Source organism: Aquila chrysaetos, chromosome 10, assembly GCF_900496995.4.
Source record: "Aquila chrysaetos chrysaetos chromosome 10, bAquChr1.4, whole genome shotgun sequence".
In the NCBI taxonomy this organism is placed as follows: domain Eukaryota; kingdom Metazoa; phylum Chordata; class Aves; order Accipitriformes; family Accipitridae; genus Aquila; species Aquila chrysaetos.
In genome coordinates, this window is record NC_044013.1 from 31706468 (window position 1) to 31731677 (window position 25210).

The window sequence follows — 25210 nt, forward strand, 5'->3', positions numbered from 1 at the left end:
AATACTGTTACAATTTGAACAGGTTCCTTTCACCAATGGCATTTCTTCGTTTTTTATTTTTGTTCATTTTCTAGCTTTGGTCTGAACATTGTCTTTTGGGCCATGGCTCAAGTGCAGCAATTGTGCTACAACTTCCAAAATGGTAAAGTGGTGGTGATGGGATTACTGCTGTGTTGCTGACCTTCAGCTCTGGCCCCTTTAAACTGCAGTCTTGCAAAACAGCAGGAAATTGGAAACTTTTTTCCCTGTAAACATTCTTCTAGTGTGAAGTTCCTCTTTCTGCACTGAGTTTTAGCTTTAACGGATAATCATTGCTTCAAACCAGAGGGCTTTTATTTAAGGAGATTGCTTGATAGAACCACACTGATTTGTCAGCTGTGTATTACACTTCTCAGAAGAAAAGCCTTCTGAAAGTCATTTGAGTTCGTGAAGCACAATGTGACATCAGATTGGCTTCTACCAAGCTTACAGTGACTGCACTCTTAGAGAAGGATGGCCAAGTCTTGTACCGTCTGGGGATTTTTCAACCACTGATCTATTTCAAAGTCTGCTGTTGAAGCAAGCTTTTGGTGGTATAGAAATCTGAGCTGGAAGGTGTCTTTGGCTCTTCTTACGGACATTTTGCCATGTTGGGATAGTCGGCGATCTTTGAAAGCCGTTCAGTATAGCTGTCCTACAGATGCATTTTTGTTAGACTGCAGATATCATGACACTGCTTGTGATATGGACAGTTGTAGAAATTTGGTTTATCATATCTGTTCTGCTTTCAAGATTAAAATAACTTAATTGCTCACATATACACATAATTCATGCACATTCAGGAGCTTAGAAAGTCTTGTTGTGTGTACGGCACTGGGGAATTAGCAAAACCACAACCAGAATACCTTGATATCCTAGAATGTGACATAGGTATATAGATAGCAGTGTCCTGTCTCAGTGGCTGAGAGCTCAGTAGGCTCCCTTGATGATTTCTTTGAATTTCAGAGAATGGACCTTTAAAACTATTATTTACATGGTGGAGTTGAAATGCTGCAATGTAGTTTTAAATGGTCACAGAACAGTTTTGCCCCAGACAATGGAGCAGTCACCATCTGTGATGCTGCCATCTCTTTGATTAAAAGTCTGTCTGTGGTCAATTAAAATCCAGTTGGATTATCAGGGCGAGCAGTCACCAAATGTTTATCAGCCTAGTGTTATTGCCTGATAACGCTCACTTTACCCAAAAGCTTGTTTAAAAGCTTAATTCATATCTTAATATAGTAAAAAGTGACAATTTCAGTGGAGTTTGGCAGGCTTCTAGGTCATTCAAAATTTATCATCTAGAGCAGCATCAACTAATACACAGACTTCAGATTAGATGTTCTTGTGCCTTTAGTCAGGAGTTGAGCTGATTACTATGAGCCTGCTTACAATTTAAGGAATCCTTTCAATTTGAGGCTGTAGAAATAATAAATGGATTGGTATTGTTGAGCCTTAGTATCTGAAGATACATATGGACTGTGAGCAGAGTCCCATCAAGACAGTACGCTGTATTGTTTGGAAGGTGGTGTATCCATACTCAGTTAGAGTTATTGCTCACAAGTAATATGCCTTAAAAGCAAAATAGTGAATGTGTTCAGTGAGTCCTGGCATACGTAGGCGCAGACTTCTGGGCCATCAGGAAGATTTGATTTAACCACCATTTGCCTTGGCAGAGCCGCAGTGAAGTTGTGGCAAAGCCGAGATGAGCTAGCCTGAGCTTTCAAAAGGGTTCAGCAGAAGCTGTGATGTGGAAACAGAACGGAGAAGACCCCTGGTTCTTAAACACATTTTCTCACGTTTGGTTTGAAACTTAGCACTGCTTGGTTCCTGCTTAACCCTTTGTACTTTCTTTTAGCCTGAACTGGTTTGCTGCCTGTGTTACTAGCGAGCAGTAGAGCAAGTGCTTGAAGAAACAGGCTTTACAGAGGTAGAAAGACTCTGCTCACCTAGAGCAGATGTGTAAAAAGTGTTCAGCCTTCATCACTGATATATTATCTGATTTCCAAGTCTGAAAAAGCATGGCATGGACAGTGTTCACTGTGATGGCTTAGCAGGGTAACCACACTTTATACCAGAGTTACCTATGTGGTGAAGACCAGAGTTCAACAGCTTCATACAGTGGTTTTAAGACGTTCTGCAAGTATATGCTGTTTCTTCCTGTAACCATAGCTGTGACTCCTGGCAGCAGCAAACAAGATGAGTAAGCCCCTTCTCATCACTAAAGCTGGCTGAAGTTTGTAAGGCTCTGTTTTGATGTTGAACGTGTACAATTTTCTTGGCCTTTAAAGGAAGCTGTGGGCGCTCCACATGGTGGAAGTTGATTTAAGTCACTTAAGAGAAAATGCTGCAGCTTTGGGCTCTAGAGCTTGGCACCTTGCTCAGTTTAGCTGCTTCCTCTCTTCCCTCAAACAACTCAGTAGCAGATCTGGGCAAGCATGTCCTATTTCCAATTTAATTTTAATCTAAAACCCATTTTGAAGCAGCCATATTACTTCTACTGACAAGTGATCTGTGAGAGAATAATCTTACATGAATGCTGTTGCTGGATTCTGAAAAATGGAAAAAAATAAGGCTAGGGCTGTGCTGGTTGACATCAGCAAAGAGTCTGGCTTGGACAGCTGTATTACAGGGAGGAGGAATGCAGCACCCTCTTCAACGCTCGTCAAGAAATCCTGTAAGGACATAAATTTTAGCAGCACAGGGAGGTCTCAGTTGAGATTAGACCTTGCTGGACAAGCCTGTTTGTGAAGAAATGCTGAAGAAATAGGCAGGACAGACCCAGGATGGGAGAGGTGATGTGATGCAGCTGAACGCAGTTGTGCATACTTGGCTGTGCCTCTGACAAGTGTCAGTTAGAAGTTGCCACAAGGTCTTCTGGGTCTCATCCAGTCCTAGATAAAGGTGTCCCCAGTATTGCATGTGGCTTTACAGGCTATCAGTTCTATGTTAGAAGTGCTGATCAGGGTTACACTGATGTCTTTCTCCAGGAAAAGACTGGATGATCTGCCATGTGAAATACCAAGGTTTTTTGGCTTACAGCAGTTCTTTCTTCCTTGCTGTATTGGAGGTTGTTCATTTAGGGAGGAAAATGTTGAAATATTCTTCATTCCCACAGAGCTGGAGGGACAGAGGGAGCTCAGGACACAGGAGCAGCCTGATATTGAAGTCCCCAAAGCCTCACTTAATCTGGCAATTGGCCCCTTTGCCATCTAACAGGGTATCCCCACTGCCTGCTCCTGCCACCCACCTCCCCTGCGCTGGCCCGTGTTCGTACGGTCTCCTGGCGAGTCACCTTGGGAAGCTGATCAGGCTAAAATCGCATATGTCCTAACCCCACAGTAAGGTTAGAGCCAGCACAAGGTGACAGGAGCAAACGTGAGGTCAAGAAGAAAGAGGAAACTGGGCAGATCTCTGCTGGGTTTAAGTGACAGAGTAACTACAGCACGATGCTGTGTGATTCCTCATTGGCCATGTGTGTCTCCACACAGTTTAACTTTTAGCTGGTGCAGCTGTTGTGACATCTGCTGTCACTGTAGTTCCTGGCTGGTCTGGTGTCCTTGGAGGTGTGTGGGACTCTGAGGTGCAGTTGCATTCCCCTAGGATCTTGCTGTGCAAAAGATGCATGGTGACAAATGAGCAGGGCAGGGTAATTGTGCTACTTTTTGTTGTAGGAGGTGAAGGCCAGTTCTTCTGCTGAGCAGAAGGCTTTTTTCCCTGTTAAGTTTGTGCTGGTTGGCAGGAAAGAGACTTGATACCTAAAATTTCAGGGTTTTTCCCTTGAAAGTGTTAATATAAACATCAGCCTAAAGCAGCTAGTTGAGACGTGCTGGGTTTGGGGACAACCAGGCCATTGACGTATAAATGTTACTGTGTGAATGACACAGTGAGGCTTCTCAAATCCCTCTTATTTTTATGCTGATTTTGAAGTGACTTTTAATCCTTCAGATATATTGGTCTTTAAGTACTTTTTTCAAAGAGGAAAATAACCCAACTCAAGCAGTTTAGGTAATAATAGTACTTGGTGCTTAACAAACGTTGTGGAATTAATCCTCCTGGACCAATAAATTTAAATGAAATTGTGTTGATCTTGGCTGGGGAGCGGGGAAGTGATGTGAAATCAGCTTTGCCCTGGGTACGGAGGAGTGGCTCCCTCACTGTGGCTCCACCACAGCTAGCGGAGATGGAACTGGTGAACCTGTGAAGTTTGGGTTCAAGCTGAGCCCTGCATTTCAGTTCTCTTCCTCTGCCCTTGCAGCTGCACTGTGAATCAGATGTTGTCCTCCAGGCTGGGTCAGACCTGCTAAGGAGCAGTGGGAATTAGGTCTCCTTGGTTTTGGGGAAGAGTCTGTTCTATGTTGATGGCTTAGGGCCAGGGAGATGCTTCTGGGTACCTGTCCTGCTCCCACCCAAGTGCTGTCCCTTGGGGTCAGTGAGATGTCCCACATCGCTGGGCTAGACCTGTTAGTCTGCCATCCTGTTATATGAAGTCTTCTGGCCACCCCCTGTTGTTTCAAACAAGACTGAGCAATATAAATAAATCTCCCATTAAGAGAAACTGTTTCAAGTTGGCTGAAGTCCCTTGGGTGGCCATGGCCTTTGCACTGATGTGCAGGCTCCCAGAATCAAATGGAGGGTGCTGTGGGTGGGCACTGACATCATCTTGGTAGTGTCACCTTTGGGCCAATGGGGAGGAGCAGGATTGAGACTGTGATGCTTAATAATTTTGTGTACCAGTTGGTATGTTTTGTGTATCAATTACTGCAGGTTAAAATGAATTGTTTGATTTGTTTGTTTGTTTATTTTCAGGTTACAAACTGATTGGAAGTCATTCTGGGGTGAAGCTCTGCCGATGGACAAAGGTATGCTCTCTTTTCTTTTCTCATTTTATAAACAACAACAACAAAAAGCTAGAGACTTATTCAGGTATTACAATTTCCAGATTAAATATCCTTTAAAAATGTGATATTACTTGAATGAAAACAAATTTCATCTTCCAAGCTGTAGTTCTGCATTTCAAGCTATTAAAATCCCACTGCGAGAAGTGAGAATGCGACCATGGCAAAGAGCTGCGAACATCACTTTCTGTTGTTTTTCCTGTTATTCTGCTGTCTGCTAAAATATCTCCTGCCTGCTGAAATATATGGCAGGAACAGAACACCGCAGAGAAAAGTGGGAAAGTTACTTCACCAGTGTGAGGTCTTCTGAAACAAAGATAACACAGTCCGTCATTACACTTGAATGGGCACACAAGGGCATTTGAACCTGTTGTTCTGTGACTGATATACCTGGTTTGTGACAGACAGTGCTCCTCCACTGGTTTTCAGCATTTGTCAAGTAAGATTCAGATAGCGAGGTAACTGTCACTTGTGAATGCTAAGACTTTTTAAAAATTACTGTGTGGGAGTGTGTGTGTGTATGTATATAGTTGTGTGTAATATGTCTGTGTGTGTGTATGTACACATCCATATGAAAAAAGTAATCGTCCAAGCTCTGCAGTTGTGTATTGTAGGCTATGTAAGCTAGTAGCTTTTCAAGTAGTTCGCAGACTTAAAAATGTTCCCAGCAGGGGCACAGAGCCCTGTAGAACAAACTTCAGCCACTTCAGTATGTTTGTTGTTTCGTCTGTCCTTTGCAGGTGCCTGAGAAGCCCAGAAGTTGGAAGCTGGTCAATAGTGTTATACATTTGGGGAGTAACACTGATATAACATACTAAAGCCTTCAGCATTCATGGGGTGATAAACTATGGGAATCATCACCTCATTAAAATGCCAGCACATCTGTAATTCTTGCGCTGTGGCAGTGATCAGTTCCTTGGTCTCTCAGCTCTCTTTTGCTGCATGATTAACTTTGTTTATTTTTGAAATGAGCTCTTTGAATGGCAATCACCAAAGTGGGTGGCTGCAGCGAGGTTTTCTTATTGAAATGCCTGGTATCAATGAAGTGTTTCATCAAAAGACTTGTTCTCGTGAATGGTTTAAAGAGCCCACTGCTGTATTGTCATGAATATCTGTGAGATATACTGATGCCACTGATGCTTCTGCTGTTTATTCTTACAAATATTTCTCTCTCCTGTCATTTTTAGTGTCAGAGAAGGCCATGAAACCTTTAAAGAAAAACTTGTCAAACTTCATCAATGCTGTGACTGAGAGAGAAGACCAGAGAACCTATTTTTATTAAAGAACCAGAATTTAATGCAGCACTGTAAAGCCATTTCACAAAATAAATAGCAGCCCTGTGTGCTTAGATAGGACCATCTATTTTTAGCTTAAGCAGGAATTGAATGTAAAGTGTTCTAATAAATTGAGCTGGAATTGGTTACAGGCAGTGGCTTTGACTCAGATTCACACCAATATGTGAGTATCTTTAGGAGGCTTGTTTGAGATTTGTATCAGTGGAAAGCAGGAGGAGGGCTAGAAGGATTAGTATTAAGTAGAATTTCATAGTGATATCTCAGATTTAAATGATTGTGTTCTGTCATATTCTGGAATAGAGCATAAAACCTGTAAATTTTAGGAAGAGTCTGTTGATTTGCCTGTCTTAGGAAATCCAAAATATAACTTGCTCTCCTAGAATTTGTGAATCTCCTGACATCTCTATTGTTTTGAGGAACGGGTAGAATAAACAGTATTTTCCAATTTGTTTAATCTTCCAACCGTATAACAAGGCTGTGCATATGTTAGGGGTTACCTGTATATTCTTTCCCCGCTACTCTGTGGAGACTTTCTTGTGGATCACCAGGACTTTTCAGGTAGAGGAAGGTAGATTAAAAGTTACTATGTCATATTTCAAATTTTCTCTTGAGAGTAGTAAAGATTCATTCTCATTTATTATTATTTAACTGAGATAATGAAAGACAGTCTTTGCTCTAAGCAACTTGCATGCTAAATAGGAGTTAAATCCCAATGGGAAGGCTGCTGTGGTTCTGCTGTGAAGGAAAGTGCAGTGTCCCACTGGAGCTGCTGACTGGTGTGAATGAGGGTTTATAAGGTCAGGGTATTTATTTAATTTAGTGCTAGAAGAAATACTCTACTAGACAAATGAAAAGAATTGAGTGTTCAGTAGGGCAGCCTTGAAATTGATCCTTGTAAAAGCTCACTAAAGAGTAACAATAATATTTCTTGCAGCTTAAGTGGCTTCACCTGCTTTCTTTTGTGGGCTGATTCAGTTAAAAGCTTCAGTAAAGCACATTGTTATGCTGTGGTGTTGCAACTGAGAAGTTATCGATTATGTTAAAGTCTCTCTCCTCTACAACAGTTGTAAATTTGACATCATAAATGCCTTTTTTCTGTAAGGGTGTATATAAACAGTCACACTATACCCTGATCTGTGTGCTATGAATTTCTTCAAACAGACTGCTTCTGTCATCATTATTTTGATCTGCTCTGCAGCTGTGACCTTGCTTTCAATGTCTGTCACAGGTGACTTTGAACACGGAAGTTACTAGTGACTGAAAACTGCAAATATGCCCAGGGAGCAGATTTTAAACCTTTGCACCCAGTTTGGTTACAGATGGTGTGTTTTAACTTTCTTGGTGTTTGTATGTGTCTTTCTCTGCTGTTAGTCGATGCTTCGAGGCCGAGGAGGCTGCTATAAACACACGTTTTATGGAATTGAGAGCCACCGCTGCATGGAGGCCACGCCGAGCCTGGCTTGCGCAAACAAATGCGTCTTTTGCTGGAGGTAAAATACTGATGCAGTTTTACTTTGGGATAGGGACTCTGTTCTACTCTGTCCCTGTCCTGTTCCTCAAACCTAGGGCAGTGTTACTTGTGTGCCCTTTTCACTTGGAAATTGGGGGAGGAAGTGTTTGGAAGGGAGCAGTGTTCCTCCCCCTTCCCGCCTGTACTCCTCCCCTTCTGAGAGCTGCAGAGTCTGTAGGTCAGGGATGGTAGGTGAGCTGGGTGGGTGGGCTTCACATCTCAGAGGCTGAAGATGATCTGAGGGCTCCCCAGTGCCGCCTCCTTTAAAGCTGAGTCCTGTGCAGCCACGTCTTGGGCCCCAGCGAGTTCAGACTAGCTGAGGACAGGTGGAATGAGGAATCAGGGAGGCAGGAGACAGACACCTCTCCATCTACTGCCCTGCAATTCCCATTGCTGCTTGTGCCAAGCACTTGGTATAGGTTTGGTTCCTTCTGGAGATCACTGTCTGGGACTCCCAATGGCTCCTGATGCTCTGGAGAACGTGGGCTGGCTCTTGTTGTGCAAAGCCACCAAGGCACTAAGCAATGTCAGTATCTTTGTTTTGAAATTGGACCATTTTTCTTATTTAAAGTACCTTCACCCCCACCAATTCAGTTGCGTTCTCAATGAGTGAAAAGTGATGACTTAGTAACTGTTGCCTTTCTAAAACAGTAGCTAATAAATGACTTTCCATTTTAGTCAGTAAAGTGACCCCTTATCTTAGCAGAATTACTTTGTTGTTAATTCTCTAAAGGAAATGAGCTTTGCCTGGATCTGAACTGTGAGCTGCTCTAACACTGCTTACTCACCGAAATGCTTGGGTTTCCGAGGGAGGTTTTTGCTAGGCTGGGGGAGTGCAGAATGAGAGAAAATGAGAGGCTCAGCAGAAATAAAAGCAGTGATGTGGAAGTGTACTGGGTGGGAGGATGTAGAGGTTATTCTTTGAGCTCTTGTCTTCTACCTTGCTAGCTAATTCAAACCATGGGGGCAGTGCTTCCTTTGGTATTTATGGCTATCCCAGGGGGCTGGCTGCCAATAACACTCATTCCATCCCTAAGCCTGGGTGTTCAACATCCCAATATTTCCATGCAAAACCAGCCAAATTCCTCTGAGTACCACTTTCAGTCTTTCATAGTCTTCAAGTTTTAATAATGCAAATATTTCATGAGAATATTTAAATGACAGCATCAGTGCAAAAGGACTGCTATAATTTTGAAGGCACTTTGGAGCTCTCTCTCATGTTAGTGTTAAGTATAAGCGTTAGACACTGGTCATCCTGTTAAGTTTGCAATTGGGAGTCTATTAAAAAATGTTAATTGGTGCTCTTGATGGGCTTTCATTGAGTGGTGTTCCTCAGAGGTCGGAATTGGGACTGGCACTGTTTAACATCTTTGTTGGCAACATGGACAGTGGGATTGAGTGCACCCTCAGCAAGTTTGCCAACAACACCAAGCTGTGTGGTGCAGTCAACACGCTGGAGGGAAGGGATGCCATGCAGAGGGACCTTGACAGGCTTGAGAGCGGGGCCTGTGCAAACCTCATGAAGTTCATCAAGGCCAAGTGCAAGGTCCTGCACATGGGTTGGGGCAATCCCAAGCGCAAATACAGGCTGGGTGGAAAATGGATTGAGAGCAGCCCTGAGGAGGAGGACTTATGGGTGTTTGTTGACAGGAAGTTCAACATGACCTGGCAGTGTGTGCTTGCAGTCCAGAAAGCCAACCGTATCCTGGGCTGCATCAAAAGAAGTGTGGCCAGCAGGTCGAGGGAGGTGATTCTGCCCCTCTACTCTGCTCTCATGAGACTCCACATGGAGTACTGCATTCAGCTCTGGGGCCCCCAACATAAGAAGGACATGGACCTGTTGGAGTGAGGCCAGAGGAGGGCCATGAAGATGATCAGAGGGCTGGAACACCTCTCTTATGAAGGCAGGCTGAGAGAATTGGGGTTGTTCAGCCTGGAGAAGAGAAGGCTCTGGGGACACCTTATAGCAGCCTTCTAGTACCTAAAGGGGACCTACAGGAAAGCTGGAGAGGGACTTTTTCCAAGTGCATGTAGTGATAGGACAAGGGATAATGGCTTTAAACTGAAAGAGGGTGGATTTAGATTAGGTATAAGAAATTCTTCACTATGAGGGTGGTGAGGCACTGGAACAGGTTGCTCAGAGAAGCTGTGGATGCCCCCTCCCTGGAAGTGTTCAGTGCCAGGTTGGATGGGGCTTTGAGCAACCTGGTCTAGTGGAAGGTGTCCCTGCTTATGGGAGGGGAGTTGGAACTAGACATCTTTGAAGTCTCTTCCAACCCAAACCATTCAATGATTCTATGATATCCTGGCTTGAAAGGACCCAGCAAATGGCATGTTCAATGTGCAAGTTTTGCTGCTTTTCGTCAGAGCAATATAATGACTGGGAAGAAAAATGTACTGCTTGTCTTTTTTTTTTTTTTTTTTTAATGTATTAGCTAGCATTGGTGCATTTAGTTCTGCAGTGGTGACTGTACTGGTAGGAAGACGATTGGCATGCCTGTTATTGTCCTTCTGTCCCTACGCAGAAGGTACATCATAAACAGCAAATAGAAAGCAATAACATCGTCAGAATGAAGCATTTTGTTCCTAGTATTGCATGGCAGACCATTTAACATTGTTCCCTTTCCAAATGACCCAACTCAGTATTTCCTAGCAGCCGCAGCCTGTGTCCTGAGTATGGGACTGAGTCAGGGAAATCAAGTGTAAATTAAAAAGTGCAGTAATTGGGATAAATCGCCACATGTGATACATTCCACATGCCTCTAACTCATCACCCTGTAAATGTCATTTGTCACTTTTAAGAGGAATCCTGGAAACAGTAGCCCTAATGATAACGAGTGCTAGAATGCTTATTTTACTAATGTTAACAACCTGAATGCAAGGAAACAGCTTTCCATGGGGCTGTGCTGAAAAATGTTCTCATTTATTTACCTTCAGTGGTTGAAATGGGTTGCAGTTGTTTGACTCTTCCATATGGACTGCAGCTGTCTGTCTTCTCAGACCTCTATTGAGTTGGAAGGCTTAAGGCTCAGTTTGAGACCCATCCCAAGGCTCACTTTATGTACACCTTAAGCTTGACATAAACCAGAACTGCTGCTGAAAGCAGCTTTCTTCACTTTGGTTGCTTTTTCAGACCCTGTGCTTGGGCTGCTACAGCCTTTGTGTGGCTGTGAGCTGTGCTGGTCAGGTTAATTTGGTGTAGGAAGAAGAGATTTCTGTACACACTCTCCTCCTTACTGATTGCATGTCAGCACAATTCACAAACCGTGCAGCCAGGGCTATCTATACACTTTTTATTTTAAACCCACCATGCCTTGCAGATTCTTAATCATGTGAGATTAAATGTAGAATTGCAGTCACCGGTGGCTGCGCAGGATAAACATGTTACCTTCTTATTAGTAGTTACCATCTTGATCTACTGTTGGCAAAATGTTTTTAATACAGGTTTTATGCCTTGCTGGTCTTGTCATGCAGCTCTGCACACTAAGTTGCAGATAAGGCTGCTGTGATTCTTTTTTTTCTTGATCTCTTCTTTCAGGATTCTGGCATTTGTAGAGTCTGCCAATGTTTCCAACTGCATAACCACCACAGCTTTCCCAGGATCACTGAGGAAAAGGCCAAGGAGCCTGTTTGTTCTCTCTTCCTCACTTTGGCAAGAAATGCTGTAGTTTAGCCACTTTCCCTGGGAACTGGATGTCATTGTAGTTGGCTGGTTGTGACTGACACATTTTGGCCCCGAACCAGGAATCATGGGTGGAGCCAGCAGCCAAACACACTCAAAGTTAGAGTTTTTTGTAAAAGATGGACCTCGACTGCACTGGAGACCTTCCTTCTCCTCCTTGTCCATGGAAGCGGTATGTCCCTGGGAGATATCAAGCCTGCCAGGACGCCTTACTGATGTGACCGCTGGCTCATACTTCCCTGCTTCTCCCCTTCAGAGAGCTGGCTTAGAGTTTGGTGATGCAGGTTTATAATGTGGCAGCTTCTTGGGAGGACAGGAAAAGCAGATTGTTCATTTGTATGGTGTTCCCCCTGCAAGGAAGCAATCATGCTGTGTTGAACTCCTGAGGCTGTTGCATCAAGAGCATGGAGGGGGAGAACCAACCCCTTAATTACTGCAACATCCCTAAGTCATAATTCTCCCTACAAAAATAGTCTATCACTATCCATTATTGCTCTCAGCTGGTCTTGCTGTGTTTGTAGTGTCTCTTTAGCTTAATTGTCTAAATGGAAATGTGTAAGTGACCGAATCTTTTAATCAATTAAAGCAAGTGTGGGGACTGAGGCTTTCTGACACTGTATCGTGGCACCAGGCAAACCTGATTTGATTATGTTTTCTGGCTGAGTATCTAAAGCCCAATGAATTATTGTGGAGAGATGGAACAGCTAAATAAGATTTAAATTAATAGGGTTTATTATTTTTGCATCTGAGGAGGAGGCAAACCAGAGTGAAATATCCTGTAAAGAAATTGGTTCATGTTTCTTCTTCTGTAACTTTATGATGTTTATACCTGTACTTGAACACTTCAGCTTTACCTTGTACAGTAGGCAACAGCAGAAGTTCTGGTCACACAATCTAAATAAGTGTGCAGCCAAAAGCCAGTGATCATAGTAAGCCCAGCAAAATGAAGAGATTAAAATTCAAAATCTCTCATAGGAGAGGTACTTAATAAGGTCATTAAAAAATTAAGAAGAAAACAGATGAAAACAAAAGCTTCTTCTCATTAAGTAACTTGACTCCAGAGGCGAAATTCTTCATGGAAATGTGAAATATTATGATACCAAAGGAGTTGACACTGCAGGTTTGTAAAACTTGGAACCTGAGCCTGAAAGCTCGGAGAGTCTCCTTGCATCTACAGCCACCAGTCCTTGTTCCGCTAAGTTAATACTCTCTTCTCTCAGTGTTTCAAGTTGGTTATTTTTTGTTTACAGAATTAATATATTGTGGCCCATGTTCATTGTTTCCTTCAGATTTAATTCTTCACTGGTTTGTTGACCTTTGGGCCTGTCTGTCTTCCAGGAGCTCTTGAAATAACCATATAAATGGGGTGGGGGGCAGGACATCATAAAATATACCTAGTTCATGCCCTGTCAATGTTTTAAAAAAAAAAAAAAAAAAAAAAAGTCTTGGTGCCTTTATCTGCTGCTCTGCCAGCACTGTAATAATGTGAGGCATTTCTAGGAGAAAATGTTGATGTGGTCCATCAGGTCAGATGGGAGCAGACCCTGGTGACTGTCTTGTCTGGGTGCATATGTGCCAGCTCGCAGAAGCATTGGCACTTTGCTGAGATGCTGGCAGTGCTGTTGGTGCTTGAAGTTTACGCAGGATGGGGTTGCATCAGTTGCTCAGTACTGTGCAAAAGGGTGTGGTGCTCAGGGTGGCTCTCAGTATTAGTTAGACACTATTTTGCCAAGTCAGGCACAGAAGTGTCGGGGTAAGGTTGCTGTAAATGCACTTAGTCCCCAAAGTAGTATCTGCCGTGTGAGAATTCCCAGCGTACGCTGTGCAGTGGGCAGTGTTTTCGTTCCTGTTATGCAAAAGGCTTATGATAGGAAGAAGTACTGTGCCAGCAACTTACTGGGATTGAAATCTGTGCTTTTCATCTTATAGCAGTGTGCATTTTCCTGGTCTTGGACTTGCTGAATGCTTCTGTAGTTGTCATTATTAGTTTACATATTTATGGCATCAGTAGTGAAAATAAGCAGATTATTGGCTATGAAATGCTCACACGTGTCTTGATAGTTACTGCAGGTGGTTGGTGACTTGGTACCCACTTACAGTAAGGAGTAACATGATGGAGTGATTATTGGCTTTGAAAGCAAATTTGTACATCTTGACATTCAGGTTAGTTTTGAAATAGTCTTTGAGACTGCTGAGCGTGGTTCTGCTGGGAAGGAATGAAATATGTTGACACAAGCACAGGGCAGGCTTCTGGGAGGTGCTCAGCATTGCCTGCCTTTCTAGAAACTGTGCTTTTAAAGAAAGTGAGCATTTCTTAGAGTTGGGATGTAGTTTTTCAGCATGGAGCATCCTCCATCCTTAAGATTTCAGAAGTGTGAGTTAGAAAAGAATAATAGAATCATTTAGGTTGGAGAAGACCTTTAAGATCATTGAGTCCAACGGTAAACCTAATGCTGCCAAGTCCACCACTAACCATGCCCCTAAGTGCCGCATCTACGTGTTTTTTAAATACCTCCAGGGATGGTGACTCCACCACTTCCCTGAGCAGCCTGACAACCCTTTCAGTGAAGAAATTTTTCCTATTTTCCTAATATCCAATTTAAGCCTCTTCTGGCACAACTTGAGGCCATTTCTACTTGTCCTGTCACTTGTTACCTGGGAAAAGGGACCAACACCCACCTTGCTACAACCTCTTTTCATGTAGCTGTAGAGAGCGATAAGGTCTCCCCTCAGCCTCCTTTTCTCCAGGCTAAACAACCCCAGTTCCCTCAGCTGGTCCTCATAAGTCTTGCTCTCTAGACCCTTCACTAGCTTTGCCCTTCTTTGGATGTGCTCCAGCACCTCAATGTCTTTCTTGTAGTGAGGGGCCCAAAACTGAACACAGTATTTGACGTGTGGCCTCACCAGGGCCGAGTACTAGTGCCAGTACCAGAAGTGGGTTCTTCTAAAAATCTTCTGAAGTTCAGTCCCCTCTCTGTTCAGAGGAACTGGCAAAACTAACCTAAAGTCCTCACTATTGGTACGATCATGAGTTGCTGCCAGGTGTGGTAATATGACCAAATAATCTTACAAGGAGAAGACTAAATTTATTCTGATGGAACAGCTGATTTGAAAAACCTTAGGAAGTTAGTGAGCTGCAATGCACTCCTAGTGAAAATGTAGAAGTTACAGGTTGATTTATTTTGTTTAATCTAAAATTCATCAATTCATTTTGGGCTTTTTCACCTGTTTCTGAAAAATCTTTTTATTTAAGTTGATTTTAAAACATGAAAAAAGTCCAAATTTTCTTTTGAAAATACTGAATATTTTGTCATTTTAAAAATGAGAGTTTTCTTTGGATGTTAAGATAGCCAAACATTTGACTTCAGCCTTATTCCCCTGATTTTTTTTCTTCATTAAAATGGTTTAAATATATCAGCATTTAGGAATAATTCCATGCCTTTTGAAAAGCTTTTTTCTCTTCCTGAATTTATTTGTAACAAAACATTATTTTTCTCATTCCTACAGCTAACAAAAGATTGCTGAGAGCAACGTGAGAAATAGTTGTCTGTTATTTAACAGGAAATTCATATAGAAACATTGTGTTCCTCCTCAGACAGCAGTCTAGGTAGGGATTTTTTAATTGTTGTTCCTATCAAAACTTCTCTTTCTTTTTCTTTTTGAAGTGAGTGTCATCTGATTTTGTAGAAAGTAAATCTGAGAGACTTGAAGTCTTTACTTTGTCCCTGCCAGAAGGCATTTTGCAGTCAAATGCGAATTATGACTATGTAATACCATTGACGTGGTGATCTTTTTAATTGCACTTTGTCCTCCCTGAGTTTGCATCTCCAGCCAGGTTGGTTCTACCTCAGATGTGGTAAGCCTGCCTCTTGAGCCATCATTCAACTCTTGGGAGCTGCTAAATAGGACCAGTTCAGGACACAACCCTGCAGATGCCTTTTGGATAGATCTAGTGTCCTACTGAACCAGTGATAACTAATCTTTGATTCAAGTTTTCTACCCTGATTTGTGCTGTCTTACAAAACAGTGCTGCTTACAGAGCGTTTCTTTGGGCAGATTATGAGAATATTGGGTAAGATGGTGTCAAAAGCTCAACCTCTTCTCCTTTCCCTTTGCCTACAAGGACCACCTACAAGGTGGTCTTGGCATGGAAGGTTCTCAGTGGGTTCATGTTGGCTGTTACCTATCTCAGTGCTGTGTTCTGGGGCTCACAAACACTTATTTAATCCAGTATGTCCTGAGGAACTGGAAGTTAAAAGGGGCTGGTATAGAAATCTTTGGCTCCTGCTAAAGTGGCTATTGCATTTGCGTTTTTCTGGTATGTTTTAAATCACTTTTACATGCTACTCACAAACTTTCAGCTTATTACTAGTGACTGATACTGTCAGCCAATTCATCCAACATGTTCTAGGGTGAGTTTAACCATCCTAGTGAAAAAGTTTTGTTTAGATTAAATATCTCTAACCTGTCCTCTTTCTCGTCCAATTTGTGCTCTTCCCATTGCCGTCAGGAGAAAGCAGAAGAAAAGGTGCAAACAGGTTTCTTGTCATCATGGAGAAACATTAAACATTGTTTGTTTGTGCATTGGACAAGCTTTTTGGTCTTCCCCTTACTCCTCACATTGTTATAGGGAAAGTTGTTCTTGTTAGCCCTTTTGTATGTCCTTTGCTAGTTGCATCTGATTTTTATTTTTTTTTTTTTTCCTTGACCTTTCCCATTATGACCCTGTATTCTTGTGCTCTTCCTTTTATTTTCAGCTGGAGGATCGCAAGGTTGCAGAAGTGCCTGCGATTCTGCCAGACTGGTTTCTTGTTACACTTCATATCTTTGCTTTTTATTGCTGCAGTTTGCACTTCTGCCTTAATAAGGTTTAAAAAACCTGCCAGTTCTCCTGAACATCTTTGCCCTTAAACTCTTCTCCTCTGGGCTCTCACCTGCTGGTTCTCAGGATTCACTGAAGTGTGCTTCTTGAACTCTCTTGTTTTTATTCTGCTCTTTCCCTCCTGTCCCTTCCTGGGAACCATGTGCTCTGTCCTTTCATGATCACTGCCACCAGTGTTTCCTCACCTTCATGTTCCCCACCAGGCATCAACATCAGTCAGTGGATCACTGGAGTAAATGATACTTTATACCTGTGCTGCGTTTTCCCTCAAAGTTTCTTGAAAGACTTCATACTACTAAGCATTGCTCACAGAAGAGAGTGACCATTTTAAGAGGGTATAAATCAAAAGCTGATTTATTAAAATAATACATAAGGGATCAGGGAGGGAGATGCACTGCCCCACTGAAGCATACACCTTCTTCACAGAGGTTTGATTGACTGCCAGGGATACTTTGGTAATGCTGGCAAGTAATACTGGTAGATCAAAGGTCTGATGAGAATGCAAATAAGGCTGGATTGGAGGCAGTCTTGTTAGCCAGGGGAGAGTGGGAGTGAACTGGGACCTCCCCATCATGTTTTGTGCAGTCTTGCATTGCTCTGTGATGGTGGGGTGCTGTGGCAGTGATGGCTTGTCTCTGAAGTATCAAATCAAACCTGTTTCACACCTGGAATCTCTAAAAAAATAAGGGTTTTCTGGTGTGTGTGGCTTTGGGTGAGATTTTTTTTTTTTGCTTGTGTTATTTTGGGAAGGGAAGGAATACTATGCACAATTACCTGCTCAAGACTTGAGTAGCTGGTGAGGTGGATGATGTGGAGGGTCACAGAGCCTGCAGGGGAATGGGAAGGTGATAGTGAAATTCTGTCTGTGCCAGGGACTATGAAAAAAATCTCATCAGCCACAAGACATTACTTTTTTCCCCTGTATTTGAAGAGAAACTGCTTTTTGCCAAATAAGCTGCTTTGTAGACATGACCTGGTATGTTTATTAAACAGTTAGAATGTGTTAAAAATTCAAGCACTGTTAGACACTAATAGCTGTCCAGCATGCATCAAGAGCCTATTGATTTTCTGCCAACTTGCCCTATTAAATATACAAGCTACAAGTTATGTAGTTAAACATGTAAGAGTTTTATAAATGCCTTTTATAGTTGGCATTCAGAAAACTTTCCATGTTGGCAGACAGAAGAAAAAAAAAAGGGAAATTCAAAAAGCAGAGCTGTTTTAGCTTAAAGGATCTTTGAGATGGTAAAATAGTTTGAGAGGAGCATTTGAATCTTTGCCCTTGAAGTGGATGAAGAAATGTTTGGGCCAAACGGCTGTTTTTATTGATGCTGGGTCTAGAATTTGTGTGTTTTAGCACTGTCAAAGTGTGGAGCTGCAGGTCTTTCTCACTTGGAGAAGTCGGTGGGAGTCTTTCGATTGTCTTCAGTAAGCACTGGACCAGTCGCTTCATTCTGAGAAAGTGCTTCCCTCTGTCTTTTCTCCTTTAGTTAAATACTGGGCATCATGTCCTAATGCCCATGTAGCTGGGAGGCAGAATACAGCAGGTAACTTCACAGCGTCTCCATGGCTGACTTCCAGGGATGATGGAGAGTGGTAGAGGAAACAGAGATCAGCTGGTCAGAAAACAGAGTTTCAGGAGTATATATTGCTTGATCTTGTTTTCTTGTCCAGAGCTACATTAATACAGTAGTGCTATTTTGAAAGACACTGCAAAATATGCTACTCTTCTATTAATAAATTATTCTATCAACTGCAGTAGAATTGGTAGGGGAAAAGTGGAGGAACTTTTGTAGCATATTTTGGAAAAAAGCAGTAGAAGATGGAGAGAGAACAAGGAGGTGAAAACACAGAAATTTGTTGATTTTCTTAGGATGATACTTAAAGGCTGAATTATCCCTGTTCGATACCAGTCTAAGTGCAGTAATGTTAGTGGGAAATTCCTCTCACCAGGGAGACGTCTGTGCCCTTGTACAGGCTCTCTCTGAGTTGTGTTTGTCCAGGTGCAAGCATAGTGGGTGCCATGCCAGTTGCTTGTAATATTTCACTTGCTAGTCAGGATGCATTTTTTTCCAGGTGACTTACAATGGCTTTGTAACATCCTCTCATGCTAGTGAAATAGGGAATGGAGAGAAATTCCATATATCTTCCAGGTGCTTGGGTGGATTTGTCTGGGTAGGCTTTTTCCATTTTTGAAGAAAATTATATATGGGTACAGTGGTCCTTTCCGGGTAGGCAAGGTTGGGTTCCTAAGCCAATGTGACACCAGCTGTCCCTCAGATGGAAGATCAGTGGTTTTTATCCTGCAGTCTGCTTGACTTGGAGAAATTAACTTTTTTTTTTTTTTGCATTTGGGTTTCAGTAATGCGGTAGCTAGCAGATCTCAGAAGTGATGAGAAGCCCCTATTGAGTAAATCTGGGAGATTAACCAGATCCACCAGCAATGCATCTCCAGCATACTGCAGGCTTCTTAGTCTCTTCATATAGTTTGAAGTAGTCTGCCCTCAGCTGTACTACATCATTACACAAAGATTGGGTTAGAAACAAATCCTGTCCTTCTCAGGGTACCAGTTGGTACCTTCTCAGTGGAACTAAAAATGTCTTGGGACCCTCCTTTTCTAACTCTTTGTGCAGCTGTAGTCAGAAGAGGAGGTAGAACCAGATTTCCTTTCTTTAGAGGTCTTTCTGGCTGCAGAACATAATTTTAGCTTATAAACCTTTTACCTGTGACTCAAAATAGGTATGTTAAGTTGAATATAAACTGCAAGGTCCATTGTTCCTTCTGGGGAGACCAGAGCCTGGAAGCAGAGGGGTATGAGAATGGTGTTCAAAGATGACATCTGAAAGTTGTGTCAGAAGCAGGATATCACTGAGAATTTCTTGTTGCTTTTAATATTATTAAACAATGCCAAAGTCCCCAAGGCGACAGATGGGTTATTCCATGTATGTTACAAACAATAGTGAATAACTGTCTCTTTTTCCTTCAGACATCATACAAATCCAGTGGGCACAGAGTGGCGATGGAAGATGGACCAACCTGAAATGATCTTGCAGGAGGCTATTGAGAACCATCAGAATATGATCAAGCAATTCAAAGGTAACTTCTCCCACTTCTTCCCCATTAATGATGCTTTTGGAAGATAACCAACAGTAGCATCTTCAAAGCATAGATGAAAATGTTCTGGTCATCTGTGAAATGCTGGGAAGGAGGCATGAGATTTATAATATCAGAAAGATGGGTAAGTGAGAAGAAACTTTTGTGGTACACACTGTTTTCTGAGATGTTCTGCCTTGTTTTTGACATTAGAACATGAGTCAGCCATTGGGTATCTACTACTGCCGTGAGGGAGTAGAGTGGAGTTTCCTGTTGTGCATCTTGGTAGCTGTCATCCTTTTCCTCGGTTTGCACGGAGGCTTCCGCTTCAGCTTTAATAGCTGGCCTGGATGATGAGGAATCTTGATTCTTATGTAAAAATGAGGGCAGGTAGAAGGCAAAAGGAAACAAACTCTAACCTGACAGGAAATACACTGCCCAGCCTTAATCCCCTGGGAGCTTTTATGTTAGCTCTGAAACTTCTAGATTGCATTTTTCTTATTAACGAGTGAGCAGTAGCATTCAGGGGATTACTATTTTCAGGAATTATTCAGTACATCTGTTTGTGACTGAAGCTGCAGTTAAACAGCACCTCTGAAAAGTACTGTATTTTGCTTCCTATAGGAACTCTTTATGAGTTCGTTATTTATTCATTATGTATCTATATCTATCTCTATGAATAGATGGTTGGGGTTTTTTTCCCAAATGTGATAAACTTGGTTACTCTGCCAAGGTCAGCTTTGTGTGCTGGTAGGGCTGGCCAGCTTGGCAGGACAGGTCTAGGACTCTGCTCTTCCTAACTGACGGTGGAGGCTCTGTGAGCCGCAGGAGTGGAATGAAGCATCCATAAAATGTGCAAGATGAGCCTTAGTCTTGGCTGTCATTTTGGGATCCCGTTTGTTTATGTTGGCCGTGCACAGAAGGAACCTGATGGATTAAAAATATGACAGGCAAAAAACCCCTTCTGTCAGCAGAGCAGAGTTGCTCTGTCTCATTCACTGGAGTTATATAATAGGCAGAAAAATAACTCAAGTTATGGCCTCATGAGCTTCATTTTCATCAAGTGGCTGGGTTGAATCACCTTGCACTCTCAGACTAGCAGCTCCAGGGAAGCCAGTTCCCTAGGAGCTCCTGTGCTGAACTGGATAGGGAGCAGCCAGACTAACCAGACTTGGCTGCACTCTGCCTGTTGCACACGTGTGGTCCGGTGGACTGGATCACAGCTCTAGAGGTCGTCCAGGGGAAAGCAGTGAAGGCGCTGTAGTGTCATAGCGAAAAATGATGTTAATTTGGTAGGTGAAGGTTTCCTTGGGGAAGTAGTAGTGAGATGAGAGGAGTCAGTGGAGGAGGTAGTTGGTGTCATTAGTGCACCTTCCTTCAGATAAGCAAAGCATAGCTGTCAGTGCTTGAGGCAGGGCAGTCTGTAAGGAAGTGCAGGTCTCATTCCCTAGCCTTGGTGTTTCTTTTGCACTGTAGCCACGTGGGCAGTGTGGGGAGAGTGCTGAGTTAAGGCAGGATGCCTGCAGCAGTACTGCCTGGCTGGCTGGGCCAGAACTGGTGCAGGATTTCACGTCTGCCTGTTAACACATCTGCCTGTTAACACAGCTGGTGGGATGCAGTACCAGCACAGCAGGAGTTTGGGTACAGGTGGTTTGCATGAGTGAAGAGCATGTAGGGTGTCAAATATTGTCTGGAAGGTTGTAACAGCCATAGAAGACTGTTGCAGCTATAAGCAAGAGTATGCATGTTTAATGCTTACGGCACTGAGCACTTTTCAAACTCTGCTCTTTTATTCAGTCTATTCTGGATAGCCAGACTCTTAGATGAGTTGAAATGTGGCTGGGCATGCTGAAAGGATTGTGATCAATAGCTTGAGGTCAGTTTGGTGGCTGATAACAAGCAGGGTACTTCAGGGGTTGATACAAGAACCTATGTTGTACAACATCTCCATCAACAGATGATGGGGGTGATGATACTGAATACACCCTCAGCAACTTTGCAGGTGATACTAATTTAGGGAGGGTGGCAGGCACACTTGGCATAGCTTTACTTCAGTGGGACCTTGAGAAACATGATTATTGCGCCGATAGATGTGTGTTCAGCAAGAAGTGGAACGTTCTCTGTGAGAGTGTTATAACCCCACGTTGGTCCATGCTGGGAGACCCACCTGCCATAGTAGAACAAGGGACAAAAGACTTGGGTTTCTGCTTGGGAGTTCAAGTTAGACATCAAAATAAGCTTGTTCAGCCAAGGTGGTGCCCAGAGAGGTAGGGGACACTTCAACCTTGGAGGCTTTCAAGTCTTTTAAGTAAAGCCATTATCACCCTGGTCCAGTGTTGGCAATTGTCCTCTCTGAGCAGGAGGCTGGACTAGAGACCTGCAGGAGCCCCTTGTAACCAGTAGTTCTGTGACTTTTGTTATGATTGTGAAAATTGAAAGTCTTAAACAATAACAACCCTCCTTCTTTTTATGAGGCAGGACTTGACTCAAAATAGCCATTTATGTTTGCTTAGGAAGAAGCCACATGTTGTTTAAAATGATGACTGTATTTGCATGCAGTTGCTGATGGTATTGAGGGTATACTTGTGAAGGCAGGAATTGCCCTCAAGCTGTGCAGTACTGGTGCAGTGTGATGGAAATGTTAGCCCAGTGTGGCAGAAATGTGTGTTGTTTGCACTAAAGAAAGGTGAAAAGCAAAAGTTATTTTGCAGATGTGCGAAAGCCCTACCTTCTTCTGAATGTTGAGTGCAGGAATCTGTTCAAACCCAACTTCAGACTAAGGAATAACCCTCTTCTTCCCTCACTACTCCCTGGTGTCTACCCAAAAAGGGTTGGAGAGAGGGAAAGATTATAGATGGACTTGGCAGCATCTGAAAGTATTCCCAAAGTGTCGAGGCGCCTGTAAGGACATCCCAATTGTCTCTTTCTGGAGCTTATTTTCCATTAAACAAATTCATAAATATTCCCTGAAACTTGCATGTGCATCCTCAGCACAGTTACCCTTGACCTGGAACTGCAAAAGGAGAAAGACCACAAAAAAAAAAAGGCTCTGGACTAGAACTGTGCTGCAAAGTGGAAAAAGAACAGATGTGTTACTTTTTCAGAGTGATAGATGGCAACATGCTTCCTATCTTGGGAGTCTAAAAGCAAAAGGATTATTAAGGAGAAGAAAAATCAGTAAGAAAAACCCAGTAGCTCGTTGTTACATTTTGTGAATTTTACATTGTTGCTTCCCTGAGGTGCATATGAAAATATTGTTAGAGTAGAATCAGTGAAAGCAAAATTGATTTGAAACACTGTGCAGTAAGCTGAAGCCAGGGAGAGTTAAAAGATGCGCGGTGTCTTACAGGAGGAAAGTCCCATGTGTGCCCTGTCAGAGCTGTCCTCTGTCCAGGTTGCAAGTGCCTCAGGCAGAAAACATGCCTGTCTACTTCCAGCAAACTTAGCAGCACTCCACAAATGGTAGGTCAGATTTTGTTATGATTGATTTTAAAAGAAAAAAACCACCAAAACCCCACAAACCACCCCAAGGCTTGAGCAGTGAGATGGACTAGATTGCTCTCTTGAAGAGGGAGGACAGGTTGCAGCTGGGCTCTGCAGCGCTGGCCGGGCAGCCACAGGGACTCCAGAGGAGTTTCCAGCAGGGTGTTGTGCACGTCTACCGAGACGTTTGAACACCAAGCCCCAACGTATAGCAGACCAGACTATTTGGGCTACTGGAGGAGAAAAGCATGGGGAAAATGTCTTAGCTAGAGAGCCTTCAAAGGTCTTGAATGTCTGGTAATGCTGCTCAGATAATACCCGAAGCTATTTGAATAAATTGGTGCTCTTTCTAGTACCAGTACCACAGCTTTGCATTCAGGTACACACATACAGACATCTCCATGCACCAAAGGAAATGGTGAGGTAACCTGATGCTTTAACAACTCCACACATTGCACTAAAAATGAGATCTTTGAAGGAACAGAAAAATTCTTGGGGACCCTCTATCCTATAGGATATCATAGAGGATAGCCCTCTATCCTGTAAGAGTCCCTATGCATGCTTTTAAAGATATGTCATCTTCTCTTTTATTGTTGCCATAGTTTGTACTGTTTTTGAAGGCCATAGATGTTGGTTAATGTCACATAATTCTCTCTTGGAGTAACTGATGGAGAGACATCTTACTGAGAGGGAGCTAAGGTGGGAAGGTGTGAAGTAGTTTATTTGATGGATACATTTTTGAGGTAGTAAATCTCTGTGCCCTTGCGAAGGGCACACACAAAATGGAAACATAATTCAGAAATAGGAAAGTGGGAGTCTTGGCTAATACAGCTCTGGTTCAACTTGGCGGAAAAATGAAAAAAACAAATGAAAATGTATGACCTGAACTAGGAAATCCTAAGACTACCTGTGTGTCTTGCTGTAAGAGTGGATAAAACACGTTCCTTGTCTCCCCAGTGACCCAGACATTTGTGATGACTGGTGTACAGGTACTTGCAGAGCGGTACCCAAAGTCAACAACCAGCCTCTCTAGGGTGATGTGCCAGATGATGCTTTTCTTTCCCAAATTGCACCAGTAGGAGAGCAGCTGGAATCAGTTTTTCAAAGGAGATTTGCTGATCAAAGGAGGCTTCGAGATCTGAGCTCAGCAGGAGCCAAAAGCTGTATGCCACTGCCTCTTGCAGAGGCTTCTCAAGTTCCTACGGGTCCAAGCTCCTGCACCTGTATTGGACCGTATTGCTATACGAAATCTGCCCAGGCTCTGACTTTGCTGGAGTTTATTGACTGAAGACAGAAGGAGGCTAATCTACAGGAGCAGAGGTTGAGTGCTGTAGCAGTATGGCAGCCAAAAGTGTAGGAGAGTTCATGTGCTCCCTGGAATACCCACTAATCCTGTTTAGTTTATCCCTGTCTAGCTTGTGATTTATATGGTCAAATGATTGCATACAAAACCTCTACCCTCCTCTGGAGTGTATTTACTGTATGCCAGATTTGCTGTAAACTGTTTTGAGAAAGTTACTCTCAAACTTTACGTGATGTTGGAATTTTTTTCTGTCTGCTTTTAAAGCTGGCACGGTAATTATCATAGTCCAATTGGAAGATGCTGAGAGAGAGAAATTAATTAATTCCAAAAATGACTTACAGTAGCTTTAAGAATACGAAAGTTAGTCCTTTAATCTCAGTGTGTGGTTGAGATGCTTCTTTCTTTTCAGATAAAGTTCTCATTTAGTACTGTCAAGTTTCTTCAGAATAACCATTAGTCCTGTCACTTATTCAGGACTGAGCCTGGCTGGTTTAAAATGCACTAAGCTTTGCTCTGATCGCAAACCAGCTTTTCTATGTGAGGCTGAAGTAATATCCATGAACACTTTTTATCTTGGCTTTGCAGCATAGCATGTAATTTTCTGTACTGCTTGAGCTCCAGCATCTAGGCAACGAGAGGTGAGCTGAGGACCTGGTTTCAAATTCAAGTCTTTGTTTTTTTGAAAACAGACCAACCCCCAATCTAAAACTGCAGATATTATTTGAGTACATCAAGGCATGTCAAGGAAATGTGAAGTGACATATTTGGAACAAAAGCTTGTTTGTAGTCAGATGATTCCATATGGGGTCCTGAGCACTTGGTCGGATGCGGATGGGCTGGAGGAGTATTTGCCTCTCCTCTGCCCTCCCGTGGGTATAATAGATATGACTCAGATTGGTTAAACCTGCAGCTAGCATTTTCATGTGGACGCTACAGTTGAGCTCCTTGTGTTTTCCTCTTCGTTCTGAAATGTCTTGCTTTTCAGGACTGTGTCATGTGTTGGGTTTTCTTTTTGAACGCATCATCTGTGGAGTTGCATTTCATG

The 25210-nt window shown here is 42.8% G+C and overlaps 1 protein-coding gene across 7 annotated transcripts in view; it reads left to right on the forward strand.

Annotated features, from left to right (window-relative positions):
• The window catches only part of LOC115347096 (S-adenosyl-L-methionine-dependent tRNA 4-demethylwyosine synthase TYW1-like), a 119395-nt gene that overhangs the window by 35331 nt on the left and 58854 nt on the right, over window positions 1-25210 (forward strand). For all 7 annotated transcript variants that reach the window (XM_030028063.2, XM_030028061.2, XM_030028062.2 and 4 more), the window contains 3 exons: window positions 4828-4880; window positions 7583-7701; window positions 19273-19382. In XM_030028063.2, coding sequence (XP_029883923.1) covers window positions 4828-4880; window positions 7583-7701; window positions 19273-19382 — 282 coding nt within the window. The remainder of the gene's footprint in view (window positions 1-4827; window positions 4881-7582; window positions 7702-19272; window positions 19383-25210) is intronic.